At 60.1% G+C, this 21,080-nt stretch overlaps 1 protein-coding gene across 4 annotated transcripts; it reads right to left on the bottom strand.

The window, feature by feature from the left end:
• Positions 1-1,959: 1,959 nt before the first annotated feature.
• On the bottom strand, positions 1,960-15,252 carry SH3BP1 (SH3 domain binding protein 1). Of its 4 annotated transcripts, none has more exons than XM_023631089.2 (18): positions 15,036-15,237; positions 13,812-13,854; positions 13,477-13,581; positions 12,277-12,353; positions 11,865-11,976; positions 11,688-11,764; positions 11,135-11,279; positions 10,315-10,383; positions 10,056-10,146; positions 9,462-9,607; positions 8,618-8,729; positions 8,207-8,288; positions 8,041-8,121; positions 7,154-7,270; positions 6,090-6,187; positions 5,583-5,757; positions 4,439-4,544; positions 1,960-2,151 (listed from the first exon to the last, which is right to left on the bottom strand). In XM_023631089.2, the coding sequence occupies exons 1-18, from the start codon at positions 15,092-15,094 to the stop codon at positions 2,017-2,019; spliced, it is 1,830 nt and encodes a 609-aa protein (XP_023486857.2). In that variant the 5' UTR covers positions 15,095-15,237; the 3' UTR covers positions 1,960-2,016. The 4 variants fall into 4 exon arrangements, with proteins under 4 accessions (XP_023486857.2, XP_001499590.6, XP_070110443.1 ...); XM_001499540.7 differs by having other exon boundaries at positions 2,033-2,828; positions 4,450-4,544; positions 15,036-15,252; XM_070254342.1 differs by having other exon boundaries at positions 2,033-2,828; positions 4,450-4,544; positions 11,865-12,027; positions 15,036-15,239.
• Between the last annotated feature and the right edge of the window lie 5,828 nt (positions 15,253-21,080).

Raw genomic sequence — 21,080 nt, 5'->3', positions numbered from 1 at the left:
GCGTCCCCGCACCTGCCAATCGGCGCGCCGCAGGGGCCGGGGGGCGGGGCCACGGCCCGGCCTGCGGCCAATGGGGACTAGCGTCTCGGAGAGGAGCGAGGCCGCGAGCTCACGGAGCTGGGAGAAAGGGGCGGATCGCTGCCGACGCCGAGGGACGCGGGCCAATGAAGACGCAGTCTGGCCCTTCGCCCCGCCCCCTTGCCCTGCTGAGCCAGTCGCCGCCGAGTTTCAACCGCGAGACTGACGCTCCTTTTGACCAATAACGAGTTACGAATAGAAAATATGGAGCAAATAGCCACCCCGCGCTCCCCAGCCAATCAGAAGCTTAGGAGAGCTGGTTGCTAGGAGGAAAACAGATGCTAAATGAGAGGTCGTCTTTGGGTCAAATCTCACTGCCCTCTGAACCGTGGACGCTCACAGCTGTGTGAGCGAAGTCCTGAGAAGCGTGTGGGTGTGATGGGGGGAGGTGCGTGGGGTCTTGGACGCTGGAGCCCTTGGCCCAGAGCAGTGGTTCTCCACGCCGGCTGTGCAGCGGGGTCCCCTGGGGAACTGATTTTTTGAGCTGTAATTTACATACAGTAAGATGCATAGATCTTAAATGTACAGTTCGATGACTTTTGACAAGTGCTTTTTAAAAATACTAATGCGTGGCAGGCCCTCAGAGATTCTGATTTAATTTTGGGGTGGGGCCTGGCAGTTTTTAGTTTCTTCGTTTTTTGATTACCCGGGGATTCTACCGTGAGGCCAGGATAGAGAGGCCCTGGGCTAAAGGCAGCCTGTCACCAAGTGCCCCGGGGAGGGGAGGAGCCAGAGCAGCAGTTGCTTCTTGCCCAGGGCGGTGATGGGGTGACCCGCCTGCCTAGGTCCCTACTTGGGGAGGGGTGTGTCACACTTCTGAGGTTGTCTGCCAACTTCTGAGAAGGCTCTGAAGACCTGTCTGACCCCCAGGAGCAACTGGAGCTCCAAAGACCTGGGAAAAGCCACACTCTGTCACCCAGCCTCTGAGGCACAGATCCTTTCTGTCCCCACTGCCCTGGACTTCTGCTCCTGGCCTTTGCACAGGTGGTCTCCTTGGCTTGGAATGTTCTTCCTTCTTCCCTGACTTCACTTGGCGAAATCCCTAAAGACGCCCGTATGATATCACCTCCTCCAGGAAGACTTCCTTGACCTCCACCCTACACACACACACACACACACAGACACACACACACACACACACACACAGACACACAGACACACACACACACAGACACACAGACACAGACACACACACACACACACACACAGACACAGACACAGACACAGACACACACACACACACACACACACCCCAGCCTGGGTTAAATGGCTCGCCCCTAACTGGGATAACCTGAGCTCCTGGTGCCGTGACACTTGATACTAATTGTCAGTTCTCCTGCCCGTCCGTTCCCAGGAGTTCCTGGGGTGTAAGGCTGAGTCAGGGACCGAGCCCAGAGTCTGGCCCAGAGCAGCCTCAGGGAATGTTTGAGGACGGATCCAATCCCGCTCCGGCTTTCTCAGGAACACAGCGGGTTGGGGGAGCAGCAGCCACCCCTTACAGGGGGGCTCCCGTGTGCAAGGGTGGTGCTTTGGCCTTTAGTTGGGGGTCACATTCAATCCTCACAACACTTCTGTGCTGGAAGTTGTTACACGGAACACCAGGAAGTGAAATTGCTCGGCATGTGAGGGACAAGCCCAGGCTCTGGAGTCACTCAGACCTGGTCCCCATCCCACGTCCACGCCTCATGCGCCATGTGACCTTCCCGGGTGACTTTCTGAGCCTCAGTCTCCTCCCCTGGGAGGGTACTGGGCTTTACTTCTCTGGCAGAGGTCTAAAGGGAACTCGTGCCTACACAGGCACAGTGTGAAGCATCGAGAAAGGGCTAAAAATGTTGGCTGTTATTTCAGACAGGAAGAAAGACAGGAGGCAAAGAAGAGGCATTTTTTTCCCCCTTAATGAAAGTGGCTTCTTTATTTCAAGGACAGAAAATAAAACGATCATTTGGGCAGCTGCTCTGGTTTTGTCCAAAATAATTTATTTACCAGCCTTACAAAAAAATACGTTGGCAAGAGAAAAATAAACGTCCTGTAGGAGCGGGCAAGCTCTTTCCTTCCGGCGGCTCCCCTGGGACCCTGCCAGAGAGTGGGGAGTCGGCTGAGGGCCCCCCAAGCCCAGGGTGGGTCCAGGAGGAAAAGCTCTGTGGGTGGAGGGCTGTCCTGAGTCCTCCTTGCGGTGGGGGCCGACCCAGCGGGCACCGAGGCACTTGCGGCAAAGGCTGGAGGCCCCCACCCCTCGGGAGGGGTGAGGGCTGTGTCCTGGGGACAAGGCGGGGGGGGGGGGGGGTGGAGGGAGGGGAGGCGGAGGGCTGTCCCGGAGGAGCCCCTAGCTCAGTCAGTCTCTGAGGCAAGGCTCCGGGGCCGGGGCTGAGGGGGGTTAGGTGGGGAATTGTGGGCCCCTCCCTCCTCCATGGCCGCCCCCAGGTCTACCCGTGCAGGCCCACTCAGGGAGGCTGGGCTGGGGGAGGCCGGACACGGGGAGGCTGGACCTGGGGAGGCTGGCCCTGGGGAGGCCGAGCTTGGGGAGGCTGGAGAACGCCACCTCTGGCGCTGGGCAGGCTGCGGGGGCATAGGGGGCAGTGGGGGGGGCACTGTGGGGGCCCGGAGGCTGCTGCCCACCAGCCGGCGGGGCAGAGCCCGGGGGGTCACAGGGCTGCCAGAGCCCGCGGGCGGGGGTGGGGCTGGAGGGGAGGTACGGGTGCTGGAGACCTGGGGTGGCGGCATGGTGGGCCTGGCCGGCGCTGGGCGCTTGGCTGTGGAGGAAAGAAAGGGGTGGTTAGGCATCCACACGGCCTGTGGCAAATCCACCAAGCTCAGTGCTACCTCAGGACCTTTGTATGTGCCATCCCTTCTGCTGGGAGCTCTATTTCCACAGCCAGCTGCTCATCACTCAGGCCTCTCTTTCTGTCCCTTCTCCCCCCGCTGCCCCAGGTACTGTCATATTTCCTGTTGTATTTTCTTCATAGACTGGTTGCCCTCTGAAATGATTTTATCAGTCTTCAGTGATACTCCTTATCTCCCCCACGGGAACGCAAACTAAGCGAGGCCATCTTATGGGCGGGGTGCTAGCACAGTGCTGGGCACGGAGCAGATGTTCAGTACACATTTGCTGAATAGGGGCCGGCCTGGTGGCGCAGCGGTTAAGTGCACACGTTCCGCTTTGGCGGCCCAGGGTTTGCCAGTTCGGATCCGGGGTGCGGACATGGCACTGCTTGGCAAGCCATGCTGTGGTAGGTGTCCCACGTATAAAGTAGAGGAAGATGGGCACGGATGTTAGCTCAGGGCCAGTCTTCCTCAGCAAAAAGAGGAGGATTGGCAGATGTTAGCTCAGGGCTAATCTTCCTCGGAGAAAAAAAAAAAAAGAAATGGTGCCTTTCCCCTGACCCTAGGCTCCTGCTCACCTCCTCTTAGAAGTCCACCAGAACTGTCCCACCCCAGCTCTCAGAGATCCCACTGCACAGTTCAAACCTGGTGAGGCAGCCAAGGGGCTGGATGAGGCCAGGAGGTCTGGACTCTCGTCCTTACCCTGCCTCCACCCACTGGGGGATCTGGGCAAACCACTTGCCCTTTGGGGCCTTGGTTCCCTCATCGGTAAGATGGGATGAAAGCCTCGACCTCGCAGGGCTGATGTGAGGACCAGCTCGGGCAATGGTGTGACAGTCCTTCGACTTGTGCTCCAGTGAGCAAATGCCCCACTTGCCCCCCATCCAGGAAAGGTGGCTAGAGGCCCCCTCCTGCAAGAAGGTCCCTGTGTGACCTACTAGCTCCTGTGGCTGCTCCATCTACTCCCGGCTCTACAATGGACACCCCAGAGCCCCCTCAGCGGGGCGGAGCCTCCTGATGTCCTGGTCACCCTGGCAGACTCCTCACCTGCACCCTCGGCCTCCTCACCTGCCTGGTCTTAGGCCAACTCAACAGGTGACTGCACCAAAGGGGCTCAGAAGGAGGCCCCAGGTTCCTGCCCGCCTCCGCCACCTCCCCTCCTTCACAGCCCCTGGAAGACCCCATCCGCCGTCTTCACTCCGGTCCCCGGGCCTCCTGAGGGCCTGGACTTCACTGCTGCCAACACTCACGATCGCTGACCTTTATCGGACATTTACCGTGTGCTGGGGATGAGCCAGGCAGCACCATTAACTCTCCAAACAGCCCTAGCAAGGTAGGTGCGCTACTATTCGTCACAGAGAGCAGGGGGCCGAGGCGCAGCCAGGTGAAGCCCCCGCCCAAGGGCACAGAGCTGGACTCTGAACTGAGTGTCACGCAGCGAACCTGGCTCTCAGGCACCTGGATTCTGGGCTGCCGGAAACCATGGGACGGTCTGTCCGCCCCTCTCCCTGTCCACCCTCTGTGCCCCTTCTCCTCCCACGGCCAACTCACTCCTCCGAGCCGTGTCCTCCGCTGGGGCAGCTGCCTCCGAGGGGTTCCTACTGACCTTGGGGGAGGCGGGTCTGGGGGGCGCCTCGGACTCTATCCTGCGAGGGAAGCAGAGAGTCAGGGTCAGGCTTGGCATCTCCCAGAAGTCTCCTGGAATCTTGGGGAGACTCCCAGCCAACGGGCTGAGTTTGGGTCCTCCCAGAACTTGTTCCCCATCACCTTGTGGTTGGGCCTGGGATCTGTCCCCAGGCTGGGCCCGCCTGAGAAGATGCTTCTGGCAATGGCCAGGGTTTGTGTCCACCGAGCCCCTGGCTGCTGTGTGATGCAGAGACAGTGTCCATGGTCCCCCATGGGGCCAGGATGGGGGGTAGAAAGCAGGGCCTCCCTCTGCCTCAGCTCCCAGACTCCATGCGAACTTTATGGGATGTTCTGGCCACTAGAAGCCAGAGAGCAGAGGGGAAGTGACGGGGAGGCCCTGGCTCATTCCTGGCTTCCTCCAGGCCTCTGCTCGGGTGGGTCCTCCTCAGGGAGGCCTTTCCTGACCCCACTGCTAAAGCAGGTCCTACTCGATCCCCTTAACCCCACCCTACTCCCCTTTACAGTGCCCATCACTGCCCGATAGTGTCCCAGGCGTCCCTCGGTGTCCTTGCTGACTCCTGCTCCCTGCCCCTGGAATGCCAGCTCTAAGGGCAGTGTTTGTCTGTCTCGCTCATCTGAGGACATTCATGGTTTGGGCCCCAGGCGTCTGTGATAACTGAACACCACCTCCAGGTATGGAGGTGACACGGTACCACACAGCCCTTCCGGATTTAAAGGATCACGAGAAGACTAGAAGGTATTTACAAATTCCAGAATGATCAGCTCCCTACTTCCCCAAATCCCCAGGGCCTGAAACAGTGCCTGGCACACAGGAGGTGCTCAGCAAAGAGCCGTACAACGAACGAGCGAACACAGGGAGGCTGAGGAAGACCGCCTCCAAGGCGCCACGCCACCCACTCCCAACTGGGAAACCAGGTACTTGGGATGAAAATACATAGTTACATTTCCTAAAATGCCACTGGCCGCCCTGAGAGATGGCGCTCGGGCTGGGCATCTTGGGGCCAGGACAGGGGCCATTCAGAACTGTCAGTCCTTACCTTTCCTTGGCAGCCACTGAGGCCGAGGTAGGAGCAGGACCTGGAGCTGGAGCTGGAGCCGGGGTGGCGGCCGGGGTGGGCATGGCAATCGGAAGCTCCTCAGAGGCCGGCTTGTCACTGAGCTTGTCCTGGGCCGCGGGGGCTGAGAACAGGCCTGACACATTGAAGTTGATGTCTGCAGATGCAAGGGAGCTGGTCTTAACTTTCAGAGCCTCCGCCAGCCTCCCCGCCTCAGCCAGTGTCAGGACCGCCTTCCCTCCCCACTGACATCCTCGGGGCCATGTTTTGCCTTCTCACTCCGACATGAGCCTCATGAGAATCCCACCAGGTGGGCAGCAGCATCCCCATTTTACAGATGAGAAACTGAGGCTCAGAGTGGAGAAGCAATTTCCTCCAGGCCTCATGGGGAGTTTGTGGGGCTGCCAGGGACTGAAGCTGAGTCTAGAGGGCACTGGGCTGGGCAGGCGGGGACACGAAGGGACACATTCACAAAGGCAGGGGCTTCACCTCCAGGGAACAGGGTGTCTGCGCTCTGGATCAGAGCCTCGACCACGCCCACCACCTGGATGGACGACACTGAGGCTGCATCCAGCTGAGCCTGGTCCCTGCGGCGAAAGGGAGAGAAAGTGGGTCATCACTTAGCAGAGTCTTAGTGACCCCAACTCTGCCTGGCCCTGGGCTGGGCACTGGGGACACAAAGATCAATCACATCAAGTCCCTTTTCTAAAGAAACTCACAACCCACCAGTGGATTGCATGTGTTGCTCACATGCCAACTTTTCCCCTCTTTCACCCACCACAGACATCACTCGTCTGTCGTGGCTCCCTGTTCCTCACAGTTCTGGGATCTGGGCAGCCTCTCCCACTAATCACACTCAGCAAATGAGTGACATCCTTTCGCCATCCACAGCCAGGTGAATAAGACCCCTCACAGATCACAGCACTTCACAGTTTATAAAACATTTCCCTGTTCATTATCTCATCTTATTCCTAAAGTTTGTATAACTTCTCTCCAGTTTACAGATGAGGAAATGGAGGTGCAGAGAGGGACTTCCCAAGGCCATCTCTGGAAGGTGGAGGGGTGGGGCCAAACCAGATCTCTGGGCTCCCAGCACCCCAGCCCCCCATTATCCAGAATGCCTCTCTCCAAAGCCCTGTGGGGTCCAGGATCCCTTCAGGCTGCTCCTCACAGCAGTCTTTTTTTTTTTTTGAGAAAGATTAGCCCTGAGCTAACATCTGCTCCCAATCCTCCTCTTTTTGCTGAGGAAGACTGGCCCTGAGCTAACATCCGTGACCATCTTCCTCTACTTTATACATGGGACGCCTACCACAGCATGGCTTGCCAAGCGGTGCCATGTCCGCACCCGGGATCCGAATGGGTGAACCCGGGGCCGCCGAAGCGGAACGTGTGAACTTAACCGCTGTGCCACTGGGCCAGCACCTCACAGCAGTCTTGAGAATAGGAGCTGCTTAAGCCACTACAAGGATGGGGAAACTGAGGCCCAGGGGGACAACGAGCTGCAGATGGTTAGGGTGGGGACTGCCACCTTCCCCCGGCCCGCGGCCCCTCACCCTTCCTTCTCTGGGGGCCACAGCAGGTTGGGCCCTAGGACGATGGCGATGTTGCTGGGCGTCATCTTGTTTACCTCCTGCTCCTCGGCCAGCCGTGCTAGGAACTTCATCAGGTACCTGGGGAGGCAGGTGGAGGGCGTGGGCCAGGGCCAGGGCATCTGGGCCATGGACACCCATCGACACTCTGAGACCTGAGAATGTCCCAGCGTGGGGGTCCAAAGAATGGACGAGACACCACACAAGATGGTTTAAAAAATGTTAACAGTGAGGGGCTGGCCCCGTGGCCGAGTGGTTAAGTTCGCGCGCTCCGCTCCAGGCGGCCCAGTGTTTCGTTGGTTCGAATCCTGGGCGCGGACATGGCACTGCTCGTCAAGCCACGCTGAGGCAGCGTCCCACATGCCACAACTAGAGGGACCCACAACCGAGAATATACAACTATGTACCGGGGGGCTTTGGGGAGAAAAAAGGAAAAAAATAAAATCTTTAAAAAAAAAAAAAAAAACGTTAACAGTGAAATCAGCTGACCTGCAAGTGCCACCTATGTGTCAGCCACTGAGCCGAGTGGAGAGTCTCCCAGGCACCCTGGGGGGTGGGGACCGTAATGCTCCACGTTTCCAGATGAGGGCGCTGAGGCACAGAGAGGCCAGTTGCCTGCCCAGGGCCACACAGCGGCAGAGGTGGGACTTGAAGCCAGGTGGTGTGGCTTCAAAGGTTCAAGGTGTGTGTTTAGTTCAATGTCTAGTATAAAAAAATATGACTAGTACATCAAAGCTAGGTTTCCAGAAATATTGCTTAGGACAAGGAGGCAGGATTCAAACATGGGGCCCCAGAGTCCCAGCTGGGCCCTGGCTCTGGGGGGCGGTCAAGGGGGCGGGCTCGGGGCTCACCTGAGGTTGTTGAGGTTGTCGCGAGGCAGGCGGCCACACACCTCTTGGAGGGCTTCCTGCCGGGCCCCCGGCTCCTTCAGGCTGGGGAGGGAGAGACCTGGTGAGCCAGCTCGGGGCCACACCTCTGCAGCCTCGTCCTCCCCAGCACCCCCTCCCCAATCCTCACCTGGCTGCCCTCATCCAATCATCATAGAGGTCAAAGGTCATCAGGGGCTCTGGCAGCTCCCGTAGATAGGACTTGAGGGCACCTGAAGTGGCAGGGGGTGCTCAGGCGTAGCTCCCAAGCCCCCACCTCCACCCCCAGTACCCAGCTCTCTCCATCTGTTAGCAACCTCTAGCCCTTGTTCACACTAACGTGTTAAGGTCTGATCATTCCTTTGGGCTAACGACCCTTTTGGGAAAATGATCAAGCTTACACGCATTTCAGGGGGTCATCCTGGGCCTACGTCAAGGACCCCTATGTCTCCTCGTCAGATTATCAGGCCATGAGCCAATCTATCATGGGATCATTGCAGGCAGCTGTGGGGAAGGGACACGGGGAGAAGGCCCCCAACCCAGGGCTCCTTGGACCAGGCACCTGCCACGGCGTGGGGGTCAGAGCAGAACTCCTGCAGGCTGTGGGGGTCGGAGGCCATCGTCTGCTTGAGGCGCTTCAGCACTGAGGCCCCGGCGGCCAGACGGAAGAGGCCCTGGGGTACGAGAGGGAACAGGTGGGGGTCACAGAGGGGTGGGCAGGGCAGGACAGCATGACCGGGAGGCCCTGGGTCACTCATGGCTTGGGGTAGGCCCAGGCTGGGACTCAGTGGCCCCACTGGTCTGGGGGGCAGAGTGGACACCAGTGTCCGTGGGTCCTTTCAGCCCTCAGGGTCTGGAATTCGGAGCACAGTGGGAAGTCTGGGAGGAGCTGGGAAAAGTCGTGGGGAGGCAGGCGTCTGGTTAGGAGTAGAAGGGAGACCTGAGGCCGAGCAGGGTTGTCCAGAAGCCCGAGTGGGTCTCTGAGTCTGCTCCACCCCCGAAGGGTCTGTCCCCAGAAAACGGGCTGGTGTACGAGCCACACTGAGATGCAAAGGTGGACGAGGACAGCGTGCAGCAGGGAGTCCTGGCTTCACCGCCACCTTCCCGTGTGCTGCTGGGCACGGCCACCTCTCGGCCTGTCCCCTGCTTGGATAACGGAGCCAAGGAGGGTTCCCTCCAGGGGTTACTGGCATCATTAAATGGAGCGAGGCATGCACAGGGCTTCTAGCATAGAGCCTGGCCCCAGGAGCATCATTGGGTGGAGGCAGCGTCCATGCAGTCACAGAAGGCCACGCCCTCTGCTCTCACGGTGGGATTACAGGCTCCAGCCCAGGGCAACATGTGGGAGATGTGGGACAGAGTGAGGGCCTGGAGGCTCCTTTCCCACCTGGCCCAGGGCACCTCACCTCTTCCTTCATGCCCTCGGAAAGCAGCATCATGACGCAGGCCTCGATGGGCAGGGCGATGTCCCGGCCCAGTTCTTGCAGGTGCGTTCCCAGCGACACCCCATACACCCTGGAGGAGGGGGCGGCCGTCATCGAGGGGGAGGGGTCTGCAGGGATGAGACAGATCAGCGGCCCAGGGTCCTCCCACCCCTGGGCTGCTAGGTCAGGGTAGGCAGGGGCACGCCCCAGATGTCCTCAAGGGGCTACTGCTTTGGCCAGTGGCACCACTTCCCACCCACCCAGCCATGTCACACATCTTGATGTAGTCCAGCATATCTCTCAAATCCACCCACCTCCACTGCCCCACCCAGTCCAGGCCACCATCATCTCCCTTCCGCCTCCTGACAGGTCTCCTGGCTCCAGTCCTGCCCCCTTCATTCCATCCTCCACGCGGCGGCCAGAGCATTCTCCATTACAAATCTAATCGAGCCCTCCCTCACCCAGAACCCATCCATGGCTCCCTATTGACCTTCAGGATAGAGTGCAAGCTTCTTAACAGGCCCTGAGCAGGGCAGGGGTCAGGGGTATGGGGTCGGGGACCGCCTGTGTCCCTACCTGTTTGGCTGTGGTTCTCCTTCAGCTCCGCCAGGGCCGTGTCCAGTGAGCTCAGAGACTTGCGATGGTAATCGGCCTGAATCTCCATGAGCTGTGGGGACAACGGGGCAACCCCGGAGGAAGTGGGCAAATCTGAGCACCCCCCAGGGTCAACAAGGGCAGACCCCTCCCTCCCACCGTCTCGCAGGGGGTCTCAGTGGCCCCTGGCCCTGGTGTCCACTCCTGAGCTCAGGTGGCTGGAGCCTGGTCTTGGACTCACGTGGATGAAGTAGTTGGCGTATGTGTCCTCCTTGGTGGCAAAGTGGTACAGATCGGCCAAGTACTCGTCCTTGGGGACAGAGAGGGGAGGGCTTATACCAGTGAGGCAAGGGCCCAGTGGGGAAGCCTGAAGGGGCTGGTGACTTGCCCGAGCTGTATGTGGAGGGTCCCAGCCAGCTCTCCTCTCTCTGCCAAGGTTTGCTCTTGGGGCCAGCCCACAGCAACCCCTTTGAATTCTTTTTTTCTTTCTTTTTTTTTTTTTTTTGCTGAGGAAGACTGGCCCTGAGCTAACATCTGTGCCCATCTTCCTCTACTTTATACGTGGGACACCTACCACAGCATGGATTGCCAAGTGGTGCCATGTCCTCACCTGGGATCCGAACCGGCGAACCCCAGGCCACCTAAAGCTGAACGTGTGAACTTAACCACTGTGCCACTGGGCCGGCCCCCGCTTTGAATTCTTGAGGGTCTTTTATAGCTTCTTGTCCTCACCTCTGTGTCCCCATATCCTATCACAGTGCCTTGTGTTACTCATGGTTCATTCATTCATCCTTCCTTCCTTCATTCATTCACTCACAAACACACAGATTCTGGAGAACAGACCGAATCTCTGTCTCCCAGGTGTTGTGCATGTGGTGTAGACAGAAGAGGCTGCAAGGTGGTGGCTAAGTACACAGACCTTGGAGCCTGACTGCCTGCATTCAAATCCTGGCTCTGCTGCTTCCTAGCTGTGTGGCCTTGGGCAAGTCACGTCACCTCTCTGAGTTTCGGTTTCCTCATCTGTGAAATGGGGACAGCACTCACCCCTGCCACCCCCTCACCTTGCACTGCTCCACCTTCTTCTTCAGCTCCTCCTCCTCCTCCTTCAGCGTCTCCATCTTGTTGGCTGTGGTGGTGTGGCTGTAATTGCCTGGGTTGCCTGCCAGGCCCTGACCACTGCCTGAGTTCTTAGCTGCCTGACTGAGCCTGGGGACAATCCCAAGGTGGGGTGGTCACCGTCCCCATTGCATGTCCAGAGGCAAGTGTCCCCTCCATATGCCTGACCACAGAGGATTATGGGATTTTTAGATGCAAATCTGGCCCCGGGCCTCTGCGCGGCTAGCTCCGGAGTGGAGGGTGAGGGCTCTCCTGCCATCCAGAGATCCTGGAGGATTGTTTATGGCTATCCTAGGCTTTGGGGTCCCCCCCCAGTTCAAAGCACATGCACACACACGTGCACAGAGGCACCCTCACCACATGTGTTCCTAAGGACCAGAAGTGTGCAGAAGTACACACATTACCCGGTGGGCCCTAGTGTGGGACGGGCCTCGAAGCTCTGGGGCCATCACCGCAGGCTGACCTAGGCATGGACCCCCCAGAGGCTGCGGCTCCCACCTGCTTTTGAGGGTGTTCCAGTCAGACACCAGCTTCTGCAGGCTTTTCTTGTGCTTGAGGATGGCTGGCAGCTCGTCCTGGGGGCGGGCATGTTGCGGGGGGCGGGTTCAGTGGGCTGGGGGTGGTGGGAGCTAGAGGCTGGGGAAGCTGGGGGCAGGGGGCGGGAGGCAGGGTCACCTCACTCAGCCTGCTGAGTGGCTGCAGGACATCCCTCTCCAGGGTCATCTCAAACTCGGCCAGGATGCGGGCCAGCTGGTTCTGAATGGCACAGCTCATCTCCAAGGCCTTCCTGTGGGCACAGCACCGGGTGGGCTGGGCTCCCACAGCCCGGTACCACCATCTGGGAAGACAGTGGGGCCTCCTCCGTTCCCACCAGCTCCTGCCCTTCCATCTCCTTCATGTTTGCTGAGCCCAAGGCCCTCCCAGGCCTGGTCGCCCTCACTGACCTGGACACTGTCCCCAGCCCAGACACTCTCCCTGACGTGGTCATCCTTCCACTGCACATGTCCTCTCTGACCTGAACCCCCTCCCAGCCCAGATCCCTCCTTGGCATCTCCAGGTGAGGGCAGAGGCCCTGGTCCGTGCTCACCCCATGCTGGAGTCGGGGTCCAGCTCCTTGAAGCTCTCGGCCATCGTAGTGGACAGAGCCATGAGAGGAAGTTTCTTCTGCGGGGGGGCGGGGGCAGGAATGTGAGTGCACATGCTCACCTGCTGGGCCTCCCCGACGCTGCCTGAGCACCGGGCAAGTCCCTCATGGAGGTACTGGGTGTGGACAGGGGCGGAGGGAACCCAGGAGGGCCAGTCACAGGTGAGAGTGGAAGCAGGATGATGACAAGGCACAGTGGGAGTGATATCTCCTTGTGACCATGTACAGAGCCCCCACTCATCTAGGGTCCCCTTTCCCCCTTCCAGAAGCCACTTGACTGGGCAGGAAGGAATCACCAAGTCCCAGCATAGACTGGAAAACTAAGAAGAGAGGGCGTGGAACTTGCCCCAGGTCAGACAAGGGGAGAGAGAATGGAGGAGCGAGTGGGGCTCCTTGCCCGCGCCCCAGGACACACATGGCTGAGCTGGCCGCTGCTGAGCTCAAACCCCCATGGCTCCCCACTGCTCCTCCTCCCCCAGTGCTCTGGCCACAGTGAAGTGCTGATTTCAAAGCAAGCCCCACCCATTCCCACCTAGAGTTAAGGAGAGCGCCAGCTCCGGCCAGAGAGACCAGGGCTCACATCTCGGTTTTGCCACTTACTAGCTGTGTGACCTTGAGTGAGTGGCTCTACCTCTCTAAGCCTCCATTTCCTCATCTGTACGCAGTGCCAATAAAGACGGTCTCCCCCCCCACCCCCCCCCCTGGCTGTTGTCAGCACTAAGGATGGCAATGATTAACATGTTTTTTGCAATAGACCAGCAGTAAGTAGTCCATAAATGCTGGCCGATAGGAGTGAGCAGCACTCAAAATCCAGCTCAAATGCCCCCTCCTTCAGGAAGCCCTCACAGACGGCCTCACTCGGGAGGGCCTGCTCTGCTCCCGGTGCTGACTGGACAGAGAAGTTCAGGTGCTGTCAGAGGCCTGGCCTTGGCTCAGGGGAATGGGGCAGAGGGAGGAGGGGTCAAGATGCGGATGGGGAAGAGACAGGGCCTCAGGAACCCAGTGCCCGAGGGGCCTTAGAGCAGTCTGCACCCTCTTGGTGCCAGAGGCTCAGACTGGCAGGGAGACCCCAGCCCAGACCTTGCTCTGCCATTGGACAGAGGTGTCCTGCCCAGGCCCCTCCTCCCCGGGACCCCCACTCACCACCCGCTTGTCCATGTCTGCCCCGCTCTGGCCCTGCAGACAGGCCTGCAGCCTTTTGTGGACATTGTGCGCTGCTCGCTTGGCCGGCTCCAGCCGCTGTTCCACCTGGGAGAGAGGCCGGGTTATGGATCACCGGAGGTGGCTGTTGTCCACCCCCCACTGCCCAGTCCTCCCCCAGAGCAGGGACCACCTTTCTCTTCCCTCCTCTTGGGGACCCCATGGCCAACAGCTTGGGGAATGACTCAACTTGGGCCCCCAACTGGCGTCCCCACCCGGCCCTCCGCTGACAGCCTGCACAGGCCTGCCTTGCCACCGCTGCTGGCCCAGGCATGTACCTGCTGCAGGTCCTCACCCAGGAACTCGGCAGTCTCCGGGGTGCTGTGGGGGGAGAGCATCTGCTGAGCCGGTGCAGGTTAGGAAATCCCCTCCTCCCCCTGTCCCCCCAACAGGGCACCTGGACCCCAGTTGCTTCCAGTGCTCCTCCCACTTAGGGCCCGCCCTGGGTGGCCCGCCTGCCTCATCCCAGTCCCAGTCCGAGCACATTCCATGGGGGCGGGAATAGGATACATGGCTTTTTCCTCCTCCACCCAGGGCTGTGTCCTGAGAAAGGGCGGACGAAACCAAACAGGGGGACTTGGGGAGCCACCCCAGGGCCCAGCCTCTCTCTTCTGCTGACCCCGGGGAGAGGCGGCCTGGGCTGGCTCCAAGAACAGGAAGTGTGGGAGCTCAGACTCCTGGGCTGTCAGTCACACAGCACTCTGGACTAGTGGTGGGCAGGCCCAGGGCCCCTGCCCGGGGACAGAGGGGGACACTGAGGCCCAGAGCAAGGTGACCTGACTGCCCAGGCTCACACAGTCTGGCACAGATGCCAGTGTGAGGCTAGAACCATGTCTCTGGACACCCAGTCCTCCCCTGGGCCCAGAGAATGGGAAACTCCCCACGCAGGGGGAAGGGGAGAGAAGACAGGCCCTCAGAGCACCCCAAACTTCCGGCTTCCACTCCACCAGCTCAGGGGCTGGGGGTGGGGACAGGGAGACCTGGGGCCATTTCCACCTGAGGATGGGAAAAGCAGAAGCAAGACAGAGAAGCAGGAGGCAGCTGAGGGCGGGAGGGAGAGGAACACAGCAGGACAGGGCAGGCCCCTCCCCCATGCCAGGACCCTGTCTCTTCCCCTCCCCCAAGGTCTGGAGCCCTGACCCTCCCTCCCCCCTCCACAGGCAACCAGAGAGGGTTAACTGTCCCCATTGTACAGAGGGGACAAGTGAGGCCGGGGAGGACTCTCCACGCAGAGGCTCATGGAGGCAGAGAAGACTCAGATCCTAGATCCTCCCTACAACCCCTCAAATCAGGGGTGAGGGTGCCCCTTCTCCCAAAAGCCAGCGCCTGCCCCTCCTGCTCTGGCTGGGAGGTAGGGGTGGCATTGAGAGGGGAGGAAGGGAGGGCAGGGCTCTGGCCGGTCAGAGGGGCTGTCCAGCTGTCCCCAGCCTCCCCCACCCTTCTACCTCCCCTAGGGTCCTGCGGGGTGAGTGTGGGGCTGGAAGACACGGGGTGATACTCACCGTCCCAAGCTGCCCGTCTGGGCCAGCTGCCGCATGCGATGCAGCTGCCTCTTCATCATCTTGGGGCCGGGCTGGGGTTGCGGGGTCACGGAGGGGGTCGAGGGCCCGGCAGCCCCCGGCCCAGCCTGCCTCTGACCGCGGCGCCTCGCTCGCCCCGGATGGGTGGGCGGCGCTCTCCGCTTCCTGGGCCAGCCGCGCTCTCGCCGCCGCGCTCTCCTCCCCCGCTCGCGGCTCCGCCCCCGGCCCCCAGGTCACTCCTCTCTGCAAGTTTGTTTCCCCGTTCTCTCCCCTGTCTTCCGGCCCTCCGCTCGCCCCCGGCCGGTCCGGCGAGTGTCAGTCTGTCGGTCGGGCCACCGGGCCGGGCGCAGGTTGTGCGCGCCGTTCCCCTCCCGGCCCCGCCCCGCCGCACCCGGCCCGGTGGCGGGAAGCAGGTAAGCCGGCTCCTGCCCGCGCACCGCCTGGCCTCCTGGGTTCCTGCCCCACCCGCCGGCCTGCAGGCGGGGTATAAGTAACCTTTGCATCCTTCTTAAAGGGGAAAGAGGGTTCCGTGCTTAGGAGGCAGAGGCCGAGGACAGGCCCCTCTGACCCCTATGGCCCATGTGGGCCTGCCAAAGGATGCTGCCCTGCACTGCCTCCCCAAAGGACCTCCTGGCCACCTTGAGCTAAACGTCACCCCTGCTCCCCTGCTGGACGATTAGGTGAGGGCTTTGGCTTCCTGGGGCCACCCCACTGCTGTATGCCCTTGGACAAGTCCCTGGAACTCTGGACTCGCTGCCTAATGGCCTGAGGGACCAGCTGTCCTGGCCCTGCCGTCCAGAAGAGGGGACAAGATACCCCTGCCTGCTCCTCCAGCAGCTATGCTTCTGCTGCCGTTGTCCCTTTAATGTGGGTGCCTGCCACCCTCCAGCTGCAGCGAACCCTCTGAACCCTGAACCCTACAGGGCTGTTGCCTGACACTGCTCTCTCCCAGCCCCAACACCAGACCGAAGCCCCTTCTCCTGGCAGACCTCCTCGACCCTGCCCTTCCTTCTTGTAGGGCAGTGATGTGGGTACTACTCTGATCCCCCAAACTCAGGAGTAGTTATCTCTTTGGCCCCCCCACCCAAAACAGAGTTGGGCATACAGTAGGTGCTCCATAATTGCTAGTTAATACAAGATGAGAGGTTTTGGGAAACAGTAGGCTCTCCTTATTCTGAACTCCTGCACCCCTCAGGCATCAGGAGGGCTGGGGCGGGGGGGGGGGGGGGGGAGCATGGGGGAGAGCCCTCCCACACCACTGCCTTTGCTCTGTTGGAGTTTCAGGTCAGTCTGAGGATTACCTGAGCACCTACTGTGTGTGGCCTGGCAGACTGGACACTTCTGGAGGGCAGGGCCTAGGTAGGCCTCAGACATCTCAGTGTTCCAGTGCCCGGCACAGGGCCTGGCACACAGTGACGCTTGCTGTTCACTGGCTGCCCCTCTAGGTCCCAAAGGGAGAGCCTGGCAGGCCCAGGCAGGGTGGGGAGGGGCTGAGAAGGACCCCCCCAGCTGCTGCTGCCTGAGCCCGAGCCTCTCAGCTGGGCGCCCACCTGAGTGTGGAAGCTTCTGGCTCAGAGTCTCAGGCAGGGATGAGGAGATCCCAGGCATGGTTCCCTCCTCACCTCTCTTCTCCCACTGGAAGGCCTCTGGAGGGAATTCTAGAAAGGGGACAGGGCTTGAGGACTGCCTCCGTGGAGGGAGACACCAGAGTCCATTGACCTGGCTTCTTTTTTGTTTTAAAGCTTGGCACCTGAGCTAACTGTTGCCAATCTTTTCTTTTTTCTTTTTTTGCTTTTTCTCCCCAAGTCCCACTAGTACATAGTTGTATATTTTAGTTGTGGGTCCTTCTAGTTGTGGCATGTGGGAGGCCACCTCAACATGGCCTGGTGAGCAGTGCCACATCCGTGCCCAGGATCTGAACTGATGAAACCCTGGGCCTCTGAAGTGGAGCATGCAAACTTAACCACTCGGCCACGGGGCCAGCCCCCGACCTGGCTTCTTAAAATGTGGGGCTGGGGTGTGCAATGTCTGGGTTCTAGTTTTGGCCTCTCCACTCTCCTCGCTGGCCAGATCCCAGAACTTCGTAGTGACTCAGTTTCCCCTGTCTCTGCCAAGGGCACAGCCTACTGTGTGCAGAACTAGGAAACTGAAGACTCCCAAGCCAGCAGTTTGACACCAGGTGCCACCGTCCTGGCATCTAGGAAATTTCAAGGCTACCTGGTGTCTCCACCCTGTTCCAGCCATGCCTCCAGCCCAGGCCACACTGGGCCTGGGCTTGTCCACTTCCCCACTGTACTGAAGGTTCCTGAGGGCAAGGCCTGGCTTCTACCTCTGTCGCTCCTAGGCTTGCCCAGGCCCGAGCCCCAGCTCCTGGCTGGGGAGAGGTTAGTCCACGTGGGCTGTAGCAGCAGCTGCTGTAGAGACAGCTGGAGCCATATAATCAGGCCCCCCGGGCTCTGGGCCTCTGACCTGGGCCCAGGAGCCTCCACAGGAAAGGCCCTGGGCACTTCCCTGGCCTGGATGGAACAGCTGGGCCTCTTGCCGGGGGAGGGGTATGTTGTAGGGTATATTTAAGCTCAAGCACACTGGGTGTCGGATCTTAAAAGGTTGGAAGCCCCAAAAGTTGGGTCATAGGCTGTTCTTTCGAAGGATGTTGTAATCAGAGACTTTTGGACTCAGAAGTTCCAACCAGTGCAGGTTGAGATGGTAGTTTTAGACCTGCAGATGTAGAAGGGGGACCTCAGAGGTCACCAGCCAACCCCTTCTCCAATCACAGGACTTTTTTGTACTGCATTGCAAGGGCCTGGTGACTAGGCTGGGTCTCCTCCCGCAGAGGGCCGGGTCCTGTCTGGCTCATGCTGAATCTTCTGGGGCCAGCCACAGGAGCTGAGTAACCACGGCGCACTTGAACTCCAGGTGAAGACATTGTATCGGGGGACACTTATTTCCAACCCCAAAGACAGCAGGAACAGAGCTTCAGGGCATGGATGGAGCCGCTAGCTGCACTCAGCCTCTCACTAGCTGGGTGACCTTGGGTGAGGTGGTCGCCTCCCTGAGGCTCTGTGTCCCTGGTAAGGTGAGAATCGTTATAACGCATCTGCCTGACAGGTTGTGGGGATTCAATGAGTCAGTATGTAAAATGCTTAGAGCAGCGCTGGCCCTGTGCCTTACTCTGCAGGCTGCAAAGTCAGGAATGGGAAGACCCTTTACTCCTGTTCCTGCCTCAGTTGCCCCCTGAATGTGTCCTACTGCCTTGGGACAAGGGCACATGTTGTCATGTATGGCAGCACATCCTCTGGTGAGGTCATCGTTGTCCCCACTTTACAGGGAGCAGAGCTCCTGCCGGAGGCCCCTAGCTGTTAAGTGGTAGAGGCTGTTAGACAGCCAATCTGACAGGCTCCAAAGCCCCCACGTGCCCCGTGCTGGGCCGGACTCAGCCCGGAGACTCCAGAAATGCCCGTCCTGCCCCTCCTTCATCCCTGTGGCTGCTTCCAGGGGCCCAGAGGCCTCAGTTCAGATTGTCTGTGAAGATCTGTGACAGTCTGGGCCGTGTCTGCTAGTCAAGCTCGAGCAGGACATGGGTAGGGAGGCCTGTGGCCGGGCGCTGAGGTGGTGGTAGCCCGGTCAGCTCTGGGGCCGCAGACTGAGCAAATACATCCCACTTTAGACACTTGGACAAATTGCTTATTTGTGGACATATTGGTGCTGCCCTCCTGGTGGTGGCTTCTGCCCAGAGCAGCTGGGTATGTGGTGTGACTTGTGGGGCTCTGAAAACGTCCTCACCTCCTCCTTAAGCCAAAAAGGAAACCCTGGGGTGGGGCTGAGGCACAAGGACTCCACCACAATCGTGATGGCCTGGAGAGCATGTACTCTTGACCCTGGCCCCAGGGGAGCGGCAGCTGACAGAGGGCTGGGGAAGAGGGCTCCAGAGGCTGGGGCAATATGGTGCCATAGTGGACATGGCACAGGACTACTCCTAAGACTCGGGCCCTGATGTGTGCCCTCAGGCACTTTAGGAGCTTCCCAGCCTCAGTTTCCCATCTTTGCAGGGCAGTTGTGAGGATGAAGGGAGAGGTCCAGGGCTGGCACTGCGCCCTGGCCAGGCGGCCCATGGAGACTGGGAGCAGGCCATTAAGAAAACAGCGCAGAGAGGCCCCCCAGGCGAGCAGTGGCCTCTCCCTTTCTTGGCTGCTGTGAACAGACAAGCACAGTGTGCTGTAGTTGCTAAAAGAAAAAAAAAAAGAGCTGCTGCCTCCAGCTGCACAAATGGAAGTGGAAGTGCGGCTCCACGGTCTGGGAAGTCCCCCTGGTCCTGGGGTGGGACTTCCCCATGCAGCCCATTCCGGCCGGAGGACTCGAGGCTGCGGCTCTCCTGTGCAGTGGTCCGGAGCTGTCAGAAGTGACACACAGTATCTGGGGGATGACTCGTTTGGGGAGTGGAGGCCCAGGGTCCCCTCCTCTGGTGAGACCCCCACCCCAGCCCCTCAGACAGACGCAGGGGCCCCTGTGGCACTGCATGTCCACCTTCCTGCCAGCCCTCGGAATGTCACACTGAGCTCCTGGCTCACAGGGTCCATGCCAGGCTGTGAGCTCTCAGAGGACAGGGTGGTACCTGACGCAAGGGCTGCTCAAGAGGCACTTGCAGGACAGACAGTTGGAAGGACAGACTAGGACAAGCGAAGGTGGGAGATCCAAAAGACTGAAGGCATCTTCCTGTCCTCTACCATCTGGGTCACTGCAAGCTGACAGCCTGGGGGACCCTGCTGCCCAAGGACTCTTCAGAAGGCCTCAGAGGGGCCCTACAGCTCACTAGGTCCCTGCCACCTTTTCAAGCAAGGAACCTAAGGCCAGAGGAGACACCTTGCTCAGAGTCCCACAGCAAGCCCGGGAGCCCGCTGGGAGCAGGCCCAGCCTCCCAGCTGGCAGCTGCACGCATTTCCACACCACCCTGCAGCCCTTCAGGGGCTAGTATGAGACTGTGCTCCAGATGGTGCTTCTGGAACCCCAGGGGACGGTACAGAGTAGGGTTTTGCTTCATTTAGAAGGAAGAGCCTTCCAACTGGAGATTGTCTTTCGGAGACGTCACAAGTGTTCAGGCAGAGTCCCGCCTGGAGGGAGGGAACAGGAACCCGCTCTGTGGCTGGGGGGCAGGGGTCTGGAAGGCCCACTGCAGGAGGAGTGTGTCCAGAGTGGGGGTCACACTGTAGGGACCTCACAGGAGGCTCCGGCGGGGGAGGAGCTGGAAGTGCCAGCTCGGCTAGAGGCCTCCTTCCCTCTCACTGGGCAGCCGGCCAACGCAGCCACTGCAGAGCGGCTCTCACCCTGCACTTCCAGCGGGGGCCTGGCACAGAGAAGCACCCCTCATTTGCCAAACGGAAAAGCGCACAGGCTGGGGAGGCAGCGGGCAGGGCTGTCCTCTAGCGCGTCTCAGTATCTCCGGAAAGGGGTTCGGAGGCTCAGTTCAGACTGGGAAGCACTAGGTTAGCCAAAGGGAAACCCGTTTCTCACATGCAGGAATTGCCAGCATCTGCCAGGGAGGAGGAATGGCGGGCAGCCTTCCCCAGCCTGTCCCTCTCCTGCAGAGCAGCATGCAGGGCTGGCTCCACACCACGCAGGCACTCCCCAGACTAAGTCCCCTTGCTCGGCTCTGCACTGCCTGGCTCTCTCAGCTGCGTGGCTGCTAAACCACCCCCTCGGGCCTGGACCCCAGCCTCCCAGTTAAGAGAAAACAGTGATGACACCAGCGGGGCAGTGCTGCAGCAGCGCGTGGCAGGGGCCCGGTGCAGTGGCCTGGGGCCTTTCCAGAAACAAGCTGCATGGGGCCCTGCCTCCTGGGAGCAGCCCCTGGGAAGGGAGAAGCCAAGGCACAGCCCTTCGGAGGTTCTGCACCGCAGTTGTGTTCTGAGGGCTGAGTACAGCAGGAGGAAGTTGTGAGCAGCCAGGGGCCTCCCCCTCAGTGTCTGCAGCTGCTGGGGCTCCCCGCAGGCCCCAGCGGCCACTCACTTCCAGCTAGGCCAGCTCTGGGCC

Source organism: Equus caballus, chromosome 28 (assembly GCF_041296265.1).
Source record: "Equus caballus isolate H_3958 breed thoroughbred chromosome 28, TB-T2T, whole genome shotgun sequence".
Classification (NCBI taxonomy): domain Eukaryota; kingdom Metazoa; phylum Chordata; class Mammalia; order Perissodactyla; family Equidae; genus Equus; species Equus caballus.
The sequence above is the reverse complement of the archived record's forward strand: the minus strand, read 5'-3'. Positions and strand labels throughout refer to the sequence as shown.